The 12,037-nt window shown below is 36.8% G+C and overlaps 1 protein-coding gene across 1 annotated transcript in view; it reads left to right on the plus strand.

Moving 5' to 3' along the window:
- The first annotated feature begins 895 nt into the window (after positions 1-895).
- The window catches only part of LOC118156773 (atrial natriuretic peptide receptor 1-like), a 38,278-nt gene continuing 27,136 nt past the window's right edge, over positions 896-12,037 (plus strand). Inside the window, exons 1-6 of the mRNA XM_035311001.1 lie at positions 896-1,004; positions 1,913-2,009; positions 5,544-5,676; positions 7,960-8,083; positions 10,155-10,259; positions 10,875-10,977. Of these exons, the coding sequence (XP_035166892.1) occupies positions 939-1,004; positions 1,913-2,009; positions 5,544-5,676; positions 7,960-8,083; positions 10,155-10,259; positions 10,875-10,977 (628 nt within the window). The 5' untranslated portion in view covers positions 896-938. The remainder of the gene's footprint in view (positions 1,005-1,912; positions 2,010-5,543; positions 5,677-7,959; positions 8,084-10,154; positions 10,260-10,874; positions 10,978-12,037) is intronic.

A 12,037-nucleotide genomic window follows, 5' to 3' on the forward strand; every position in this document is an offset into this window, starting at 1 on the left:
AATTGAAACCTTGTGTTAGTTCGTATGTTTATTCACTCCTGGTTCATTCAAACTTTTATAAGTGAATCCAATCAGATTTCTTAATTGACCTACAACCACTTTCAAGATGAATAGGGCACATGTTGCATCAAAGTAACTTTTTCATGCATTTATGATGTGATAGATTGTGAAGTTCAAACATGTCAACTAAGGTTCTTAAGGTGATTCGGGCTGAGCCAGAATTCCAGGGAAAATATTCGGAAGAGCTTAATCATAACTGACATTCAGTGTTGACAGTGACTTCAGAAAACAAAAATAGCACTAGACACATCTTTTCAGCATGGCTAGGCAGAGGTCTGTTTCACCTGTGTACCAGGTCATGTCTCAAACAAAAGTTGTCCATCACCTCCAGGGACTGTGAAATTGGAGTCATCGGACCTAAGATAACTCAGGTTGGAAGGAACCTCAAGAGATCATCTAGTTCAGCCTGTAGCCTTTACAGTTTAACTTACACAGGTGATCATTGCTTGTACAGATCTCTTTGCTCAGGCCCAAGTACGCGTCTGTCTTTATTTCCACAATATTGATTCATCAGTTATAGGATGCTGTCTAAGGGTCAGATGCTACCCAAGCTCAATAAGGCAGTGAAATAAAAGCCTCCCATTGCTCTTCCAGGCTGGAGCTGACAGGGGCACAAACGTCAACAGTCTAAAAGTGGGGCTGCCCCTAAGGCAAGTGCTGATTTTTCAGAGAGGTTCAGCAAAAGTGTGGTGGGGTGTTTCCACCCTGCACTGAGCAGATGTAGGGTAGAGTAAAAGAGAAGGAGGAGGCAGAACATCTGCAGCAGGTGGAGTTGCTAGGATCGGCTTGCCTAGCAACCCCCCTTCTTAGGCAGGGGCATCTAATTCAGCAGCAACAGCAACAACAGAAGCAGCCCAGACACTTGGTGAGCTGGATGCATGTTAGGCAGTATGAGAGCTATCAAAACACTTGCCTTAGGGCTCCGAAGCTTCCTCAGTTTATTGGTAGGTAAACTATGTAGATCCTATTACTGTAATGTATTCCTCTGGTCCATGCATACTGTAGGAATGGTAGATGGCTTATTGTAGTGAGATGGCTATTTTATTAATGTACATCTATACAAGAATAATAGCAAAATATGTTGAAAATATATATATATATAATTATATCTTATTCCTTAAATAACTGGATTAGTAATTGAAAAATCCACTAGATGATTATTTTCCAATAATACATAGAGAAAAATATTTCTTTTACTAATTGAGGACTAAACTCAGAGTGTATTATCATCTGTTCATATATAGCCTAGAATGTCTATTTTAATACCTGATTATTATAAATATGCATAAAATGTATAATATATATACGGGCATAATCATTTATATTCTGCAACTGTTCGAATTCACTCTGTATGCTATTATGATGCTGTGTTCTACATGTAATAGGCATACGCAATCTTAATATTGTCTATAATTACATATTGTAACATTTGTGTAATTAATTATATTTTGTTATTAAATCTATAATGAAAAATAATCATAGAAAGAATTTCAGTGTAGGAAGATGGCATTTTAAAAGCAAAGAGAAAAACTTCTTTAAATAAAATGTTTCTCTGCATCTGGTCCTAGAACTGCCCATTTTTTATAGAGGAAAAGTTCTACAAGAGACAGTTTAGTTAAGTCACTACATTGTCTGAGGTCTAATTTCTGGCTAGATCAAAGTAATAAACTGATCCCTAAAAAGCTGTCACTTTTTGCTTCAAAAGTTGAAGAAATCAAAATATGCCAGGTTCTGTTTCTATGCTTGTTTTATTTTCTTTAGAAGAAATACAAACTTTCCAAACGAAACTCATCCTTCCCTGGTTCCTATAGTGTGTTTTATGGAGTCAATTTGTATGCTTTTTTTCTGGCAGGTGATGTTAGTGGGGGGATGGCATGATTTAGACAACAAAGACTATGACTGTTGGCCCCTGGAAAAACCAGATGAGTATAACATGCTGGACTGCGGAGGTGAGTTCTAAAGCTGCTCACAGAAGATCATATCTTGCTTGATGAAAGATTGGGAAACCCAAATTGAAGTACTCAGAATAATACCTAACTCATAACGAATGTTTCACGTGGTAGAAGGCATCTGAGTCAGTAACAACATATTTTTCTAGAGAAAAGAAGTGAAAGAAAATAGCCAAAAGAAAGTTCTGAGTAATTATTTGTCCAATATTCATTGATTCCAAAAGAAAAAGTAATAGCAACAGCTGAATCCCTTCCCCCAGAAAATAATTGAAAACATTTCATTTCTCATTAGAAAACCAAATGCAACTTAATCCAAACAAAGCAGGCAATCAGCTCTGCATTGCAGCAAATTTTATTGAGTCATTCCTGAAATGTTATAGTGTCATTTCAAAAGTGGACTGTTTAAACCCTCCAGCCAGTAAATAAAATCACCATTTCTGCACATAGTGCCTTCCTCTCCTTGCTCAACACTGTGTTCTGTGAGTACTTCAAATCTGAGATCTTTAACCACTTATTCCAATCAGTTTCAAAATTGAATTTACATTATGATATAATAAAAAATAGTTTGTGTTTTTTTGTTTATTTGTTTGTTTTTTAATCTTTGAAATTGCTTGAGATTTTAAAATAATTAAAGAATAATTGAAATATTGGAAATTCAACTAAAATGTAAAAAAAGCTTTTCTTTTTTATGGGTCATCAAACACTGGAACAGGTTGCCCAGAGATGTGGTTTCTCCATCCCTGGGGATATTCAAAACCCAACTGGGCAAAGTACTAAGAAACATGCTCTAGGTGACTCTGTCTTAAACAAGATCAGGCTGGACTGGATGATTTCCAGAGATGCTTTCCATTTTCGACTGTACCACTGTGACTCTGCAACTGGGAATAAAGGGCTAAATAACTGGTGTAAAGGAACACTTCTGTTTATTTTAGGAAAGATTAGATCAGAGACGTTTTCCCTTCCCTTCCCATTTTGTTTGTTTGCTTGTTTGTTTTTTTGTTTTTTAGAAAAAGAAAAAAAAAAGTTTACCTGAGAAATTCTAGTAGTAATAGAAAACTCCAGGAAATAAACTACTGGGTCCTACTCTGAACTCAATATTATAGTCAAATGTTTTCTGAAGAGTTCAGACTGAACAGAGGAATTGAAAGACTATCTAGACGACTGTCAACCAAGGATTTTATTTCTATATGAATTAACTATTGTTTTAACATTGAAACTACTGCTTATCAAAAGATACAGCTCATTTGAAACTATTCTTATTAATAAATCAGTGTGAACTGAGTACAAAGGAAACAAATATGAGTAGTTTTTTTGATCAACATATAAGCTTTAAACCAGTCTTAGAATGAACTGCAAGCTTTATCCTGTCTTTCTCTGTGATTCTTATTGCAATCCCTGGGCACTTATGAAAGCAAAGTGAAAGGCAACTTCATTGCTGTCAACTTGACTTGTAACACAAGATCTTCAAAACACTTAGATGTGGGAGTATCTATCATTGAAATAAGAGTTTTGTTTATTTTTGTGAGACCTTTAAAGGTGAGTAGAAAGAAATTTTTCTGAAATTTATGCTGACCTTCTACATTCATTCTGTTACATTCTCTGAACCTCAGCTCTCTCACCTTTTAGAGCAAATTGCTCTTTGTAGCAAGAGTTTTCTTATGTTTGTTGTTGTTGTTGTTGTTGTTGTTTTAACCTTTGTTTACTTTTTACAAAACTACTTTGTAAGGGAGTGGTGATGTCAAGAGGTTCTTTATATTTGAAAGGAAATCATGTTTAAGGAAAAAAATAAATTCTTATTTCACTAACAGTGCAAGTGAAGAATACACTTGTAAAAACAACTTCGGAGTATTAAGAGAGTTTATAACTGAACAACAACAACAAGAAAGTGGGGATCTCTTGAACAGCAGGATGGGAACACTCTTACCCATCCTCTGCAGAATGGATTTAATATTTTCTGACCAACTGAGAGCTACATGTCTGCACGTGTTATTTGACATACCAAAAATTAAAACCTTCATCCAACAACATGCGAAGAGGCTGGTGAAAGGGGTGAAAAGATTTTTGTAGTTGTTGTGGTTTAACCTGGCAGACAGCAAAGCACCACATAGCCGTTTGCTCACTCCCCACCAGTGGACTGGGGAGAAAGTCAGAAAAAAAATAGTAAAAACTTGTGGACTGAAATAACGACACTTTAATAGAACAGAAAAGGGTAATATAAATATAAATAACATAAATATACAAAAGAACTGATGCAAAATGCAATTGCTCACAATCCAGCAACTGATGCCCAACCAGTCCTTGAGCAGCAGTATCACCCCACCCTGCCCTATCCAACACCACCCTCTTACTCCCCAACCCTATTTTTTTGTCCCACATGACACCACATGCTATGGGACCTCCTTTTGGCCAGCTGGGGTCAGCTGTCCTGGCTCTGCCCCCTCCCAGCTCCTTGTGCACCCCCAGCCTCCTCACTGGTGAGGCAGCACGAGAACCTGGAAAGGCCTTGGCTCGGTGTGAGCACTGCTCTGCAACAACTAAACATTGGTGTGCTGTCAGCATTGTTCTCATCCTAAATCCAACACGTTATCATACTAGCCACTATGAAGAAAATTAACTCCATCTAAGCCCAAACCACTACAGCATTGTTTGAGAATATGAATGAAAAACAGTTCTCACCTCTCATCTCACTTCATTCCCAGGCTCAGAGCAGGTAATAGGTGTTCCAGGGACAAGAGAGATGACCAAGTTAAATTATTTTTCATGGTAAGGGTGTAGACATGGAAAATGACAGATATCTGAGCAGCAGTACTCCCACTGGTCTCAGCTCTAGATGTTACCGTTTTATAAAAAGAGCAGGCTTTCTTAAGTATGTAATTAGCATATGTAGTATCTGGTGAGGTTAAAGTTTCTGACTGAATTTCATGTATCCTAGAGTTGTCTGTTCTTCAATAAGAAAATGTGCCTCAGTGAAAGCAGCCAGGAATAATGAACAATGCTTATTACTTGATCTAAGAGGAATCATAGAATCACATTATCATTAAGGTTGGAAAAGACCTCCAAGATCACCTGGTCCAACCGTCCCCCTGCCACCAGTGTCACCCACTAAACCATGTCCCTAACCACCACGTCCAACCTTTACTTAAACATCTCCAGGAACGGTGATTCCACCGCCTGCCTGAGCAACCCACTGCAATCAAAGCAAGTGTATCAGGACAAGTAGCAGTGCATTGTGCTGAGAGTAAATTTATTATAGATAAGATGAACAGACTTGTTATCATATTTCTCCAATTGCTTGATCTTTTCTAAGTGAATGTCAGAATTGTAGTAATGAGCATTTCTGCATACTTACACAGCCACTAAAATGGATGAGTATTTTGGGCTTGGAAGAAGCAAAAGGAACAATGGATGAAAATTACACTTACTTCTCTTTCAGTACACAATGTTCCATACCACAGAGAAAGATTTACATTTGTATGCAACTGTAAAGTAGAAAAGTACGGCAAATATATAGGCTCATAATTTTATTGTTTCTAGGTCTGGAGATGGCATGGGTGAAAAGGCCTCCAGAAAAGGCTGTGAGTGGGGAATTCTTCAATGTGACCTATGCAGTCTTTGCTTCAGATGGCTTTTATCAATATGCAGTGCAAAATGGAATCCTTTCTCACAGGTAATACCTTCTATAAAACGTTTTCATGGTTATGAGTATATGGGGAGTCTGTATGCACAGACATTTTCTGTAACATAATTGGAACACATGCTCTCATACTCTAGCTAATTCTTTGCACCTCTTGAGTTCTCTTCTAGCAGTGTTTGCACTGATATTTGCCCCTCTGGAATGGCTTTGCTTTCACAACACACACGGCACGTTCACCTGCAAGTCAAGGACAACACGTGTCATCCTGCATCTGTATAACAGTCACACTGCAACTCTAAATGTCACTTGTTAGCTTCTCTACATGAGGAAATAAATGAAATTCTAGCAGGAGTCCCAAACTCACTGTGTTCTATGTCTGTTTTAATAATAAGCATGTTCAAAGTGCACAATATAAATATAATAAAGGGTTTGGCCCAACCTTGAATCCAGTGATTTCAGTGAAGAATTTATTTAAATTTCTGTGGCATTGAAATCAATCCAAAAGGAGTCAAGTTCAGTCACTTCAGAGACTGTTAGTAACTAGACAACACAGGTTCAGTACAGCATGTGTCTGTGTATAACTTTATATCACTAAAATGCTAGTACGCTGTGATCTTATAGTAGTGGACTGTACACAGCAGTTCTCTAACCGTATAAAGCAATGTCTGGAACAGAGGCTGCAGCCACAGTTCACCACATTCTGTTCTGTATTTGGCTACTATAAGAGATGTTTGTGAGAAAACTAACTTTCTTCTTTGTCTGTGTGAGTGTTCACTTTGTGAAGTTCACATTGTAAAAGCTGTTATGCAGGATGATTTTATTGAAGATTGAAAGATGACATATACTCCATTTGCAATAGAAAATAATAATAAATAAATAATCCAAAAATGTGATCAAAAAGCATTTTTGTTTTCACTTGTAATGAATCAGTTTTCCTGGTTTTCCAAGGAAGCCAATTCTCTTAAATCACTAAGGAATTTAGAAGATTCTGCTCTTTGAGTACGTACACATACTGCATTTATTTCTTATAAATAAATAAATAAAAATTTCTTAACAACTTCACAGAAGTTGTTGTTCAACTGAAAGTGTAAATCAGAAAACACATTGGAAGAAAGTGTTGTGACATATCCAGGGAACTACATTCATCTTTCAGTAATGAAATTCCAAAAATCCTAACTTAATATATATTTCTTGTAATGTAGTCTTCTCTTTTAAATATAATCTCCTATGACTAGTTGTACTTAGCACTTTTCAGGCCTGGAGTACTATGTCCAGTTCTGGTCCCTGCAATTCAAAAAAGACTGGTGAGGGTCTGAAGGAGAGCCACAAAGATAATCAAAGCGCTGAAGAAAGGTTTCCACTATGAGGAAAGACTGAAGGTCTTTTCAGCCTGGAAAATAGAAGGCTGAGCGGGGGACCTCATCACAGTATTCCAAGGGTGGCTACAAAGAGGATGGAGGCCTCCTTACAAGGATCCACATGGGAAAGATAAGGGGCAAAAAGACAAAGGATAGAAGTTGCACTGGGAGACATTTAATCTTGATACAAGAAATACATACATATATATATATATATATATATATTACAGTGAGGACAACCAGTCACAGAAACAACTTTCACAGGGATGTGTTCAAGTTCCTGTCACTGGAGGTTATTAAGATGCAGTTGGACAGCGTCCAAAGTAATTTCATCTAGTCTCCTTTTTCCCACAAAAGGTCAGAGCTGATGTTTTTTTGAGGCCCCTTCCAACCTGGGCTGTTCTGTGATTCTGTGGTTGCTTTGCAGAACAGTCTAAACATATAGACCACTGTTTTCTCTAAGTTTTTGGTTTTAGGATTTGTATCTGATATTGTTGTCCAATGTAGTAATTATCATTGGCTCTTCAGGTTGTGGAGCAAAGACTGAAGCCAAATAGGAATCACATGCATAGATTCACATATACAGTTGAAAACACTGAGAATGACAGTAACCAGGGACACATATTTCTGATAGTGGAAGTACAGTAAGTGGTATGTTCTTCTAATCCAGTTGTAGCAATGCCAAGTAATCTGGTCATGCAGTCAGTCTCTAGACATAAGTGGAGGCTGGTAGCGGCTTGATGTATAGTATCTGCCAGAGTTAACAGCAATCTCCATTGCTCAAGGAGTGCTTCAACCAGAAGTAAAACAAAAGAGAAAGAAATGGCATTACAGTGTTTTTCTCACTGCATATGTTTATGCTACTCATTTTTCTATACAGGATTTTTTGTGCATGTTACAGTTTTGAGGAATAAGTAATGAATATAAAATTATGTCTTTTTCTCTGCTCCTTGGCTAGCAATGCTACTGCTGCAAGGGAATTCTGTGAGGAGCATGAGTGCCCTCCCAGCTGGAAAGATGCAAATGGCGAGAACTGCTGTGTCCACCATGCCAACATTCACTCCTGTCCTTTGGCCTTCATGGTTAGTATAAGGATGTGACTTCATGTGCCCTGTTTGTGGTATTGGTTGAAACACCATTGCAATAACTTTTGTAAAAACTTTTTGCAATGACTTTTGTGAGGTCTTTTTGTTATTATAATTAGACCAAATATACAGTTTACTGAAACAAATGTGAGAATTTGTCAGTTTCAGAAAATTTTGCACTTGATTCTGAGGCTGCAAAGCAAATAGCTGTATTTTTGTACAAGATGGTATTCAGAAGCACTCATTATTCTTAATGTGTCTAGTTACATCTCTCAAGTTTACTTGACTCAAATCTCTTTACAGTCAGTAGAGAAAGAAAGATAGGTCATTTCATTCTAAAACAAGTAGGATTAATTGTCAGCTGCAAGTATCACTATCTCTCTGCATCTTATAGAGGGAACCTGAATGATTTGCCTAAATTACTAACATCGACTGGCGTGAGTCACACTGTCTGCGACTTGTAGAATGGAAGCCTGTATACACAGGTGCTAAGATGAACTGATTTTTCTTTATTTGATTAGAACAACAGAAAAAAAAAGGAATTGAAATACACAATAACAAACTTCCTTTTCTGTTCCTTTCTTTTTCCTTTCTTTTTCCTTTTCTTTTTCTTTTTTTTTCTTTTTCTTTTTTTTTTCTTTTTCTTCTTTTTCCTTTTCCTTTTAATTTTCCTTTTCCCTTTCCTTTTCTTTTTAATTTTCATCTTCATTTTCCCATGTGAGGAAAGTCTTACCCAGAAAAACAACCTTCATGCAGTTGCCCAGTTTTTCAAGTTGATCTCCCTTGTGGCAACTTCACACATTCTTCATGATCAAACACAGTGTAATAGTAAACATATCCTTACATGTCTTGTGGCTGTTTCATGCACCGTTCTGTGTGAAGGCTAAATGCCTCCTAAGAACTCTAGTTTACTTCACGGCAGCCCTCTTTGTATGGAACTGTTCTATTTATGACTCCCTGAGGACCTTAGCTGATACCAGGAATTTTATTTGAAAGAGGAATCTCTGCTGGAACCATCACATCAAAGCTTTCGGCTAGAACCATACTGAAGAACTTAAACATCTGTCTATTATTTCTTACTTTCACAATTCTGCTTGATACTACTGTGTGTGAAACATAAAAGCATGTAGCCAAAATGCATCATCAGGCTTCCTTGTAATATTGCAGATATTGCAGTTCTTTCTTAGAAGTCTAAACTGGTTTGCTGTCATACAGCAAGAAGGCCAGATAAGTGTCATTGTGTAAGACTAAACATACATTTCAAAGTGAGTGTTCTCCATTATTCCAAAAAGGAGTTGTGTGAGTGTGTTTTTGTTTTGTTTTGTTTGTTTGTTTGTTTGTTATTATTGTGAGGGTGGGTTGTGCTATTTTTTTTTAAATGTTGTAACCCTTAAAGCATTTTTTTGTTTTGTTTTTTTTTGCATGAGCTGTTTCTTTGGATTAGGTCTGTGCTTTACACTGCATTGGAAGAGGTTCCTGAGGAAATATCTGGAGTTAGTAGACAGACTTAAGCCTTTTGAAACATCAAAATAATGCACAATCTTGAAACAGCCAAAATAATCCTAAGTGGTTGCAATTGCTGGGAAGTTTACTTTTTGAGAGCTTTAGTGCGAAATGCTTTGCAAACAGACATTGACACATAATAGATCCCTTCCTGATCTGTTAAAGACAAAAGCCCTGTCATACTAAAAGTCAATCTGCAATAAAATACCTTTAGAAAAAAATATAAAATATGGGATATGATTCTGTTTCTGGTTCTAATGCAGCAAAACCTGAAAAAAAAAAAAAAAAGTATATTAGGTGCATGGAATTACTCGAGCTAAAATATGGGACCAGATTTTCTTTCATGTATTTTAAACAATAATGAGATTTGTGAGATTTTGACTCAATTTAAGCGTATTTCTCTCTTACTATCTTTTATTTTATCACAAAACAATGTTGTTTGACATTTTAATAGAATTTGTTATTTTCTGAAAAAGAATACAAGACATTTTAAGAAGGTAAAAAAGGGAGACTAGGATTTTCATTGTGTCATCATTTAGTGACATAACCGATCTGTCTGATAAAGGGTAGAGGAGGAATATGTGGTCCATGGATTCCTGATGATGGCCAGATATTTACTCACACTTTATCTACAGCTGGCAAAATGAGCCAAAGAAACTGGACTGCCAAGGTAAGGTATATTTGTTGTATACAACAAATGGTTTGCTCTTTTCAAAGCTTACTTGCTAGCAGTTTGATACAGTTCATGTGCATGTTCCTGGCTTGTTAACTGTTGTCAGTATTATATACGTAAGCAGTGCATATGGCTGAGTATCACCAATTCGAAACTGACTCGATTGGAAGCAATAGCTTTTCATACTGCTATTCCTTATGGAGTTAGTAGAAATAAGGGGGATGGGAAAGAAGAAAATAGCCTAACCTGTTTGTTTGTACTAAAAAAATACTGCGCTACTGACTACACTGTGTTGCAGGTTATCATGATCTCTAGGGGTTTCTACCATGCAGAAGTAACAGGGAAGCAAATGTGACAGGGATGCATAGGCTGAAAGCCTTGCCTGATTGAAAGAACAGTCACCAGTGAGAGGAATCAGACCTGGCTTTCCAACATGGCTTGCCTCTCCTGCTACTCTTTGTTTCACCAACCAAGCACCTCTGACATTCCTGATTCTGAAAAAAATGCACATATTGTTTTGGAAGACACCATAATTGGATCATTTTTGTTAAAATGACTTACTGTATGCAAATGAAGTTTCGATCCTTGCAGCTTTGTTCACTTATCTGGCAGGTTGTTTTGGTTCATGTGGGTGTGACTTCTCTCATCGCACACATCAGAGTTGGGAGAATGCAAGTTGCTCTGGAAGCAAAAACCACAGTCCTTCCTGCAGTAGGTATGATATCGAGTAAAGACGTGAGGGAATTGCTTATTGAATGCAAAGGTTTTTATCATTCATGTATGGATACCAAGAGCAAGAGTGACTCCTATTCTTCCTTACAATTGTATATAAACAAAGATCTTCCTAAAATTCTTCTAACGCTGAAAATGAAAAAAATTGTTTGAGCTTCTTCTAACCTGTGAAAGAAGCTAGAACAGTAGGAAGCCATTCTTGCCAAACACATAAAGTCAAATATCATGACCAATGGGTTCAATTGACAGGGATATGAAAATACTCTTCCAGCCACTACATTGTAAAGATCTGGACATTCTTAATCTGAGGGGGTACGGATTAGCCTTAGGCATGTTGGAAAGGTAGAAACCCAGCTTGGTTCCATTGTTCACATTAAAATCCAGTTGCTCCCAAAGGCATCAGACTTCTATGCAGCTTAGTATAACAATATGCAGGGGAGCAGAACTAATAATAACAATTCTCTTAGCAAAGCAAAATATAAAAAGTGGGTATTATTTAAGAAATTAAACACACAATTTGAAGAAAAATATTGGTTAAACAGAAATGTCATCAAAGTTTTCTTGTTAGCAACTCTTCTGGAAGTTTATATTTCTCAATGTTATTGAAAACAAAAACAAACACAAAACAAAAACAAAAACAAAACAAAACAAAACAAAACAAAACAAAACAAAACAAAAAAAATAGAACTAAAGAAACTCCAGAGTGGATAAAAACAGTGGATTTTGTTTTGTTCGGGATTTTTTTTTTTAAATATTTTGTAGTGACAGAATAATATCTTGAGCTTGTCTCAGGAGGCTGAAGTGAAGAATTGTATTAGTTTAGGCACAGAGGTAAAATGGAAACAGCACTCATAACATGGGAGAAGGAGTTTTGTCCTCTAGGGCTTTTTTAAAATCATGGCTGATGCTGCTGATAATTTTCTTAAGACCTTGGAGGAAAATAAATCCTTGAAGAACAGGTTGCAAGGTTTCACTCTGAAGTACACAGTCTGCTGCTGCTGAGAAAGAATCACCTACTTCTGGAGGTCTCAAGGGCTGACATA

The sequence above is a fragment of the Oxyura jamaicensis genome, chromosome Z, assembly GCF_011077185.1.
Source record: "Oxyura jamaicensis isolate SHBP4307 breed ruddy duck chromosome Z, BPBGC_Ojam_1.0, whole genome shotgun sequence".
NCBI lineage: Eukaryota > Metazoa > Chordata > Aves > Anseriformes > Anatidae > Oxyura > Oxyura jamaicensis.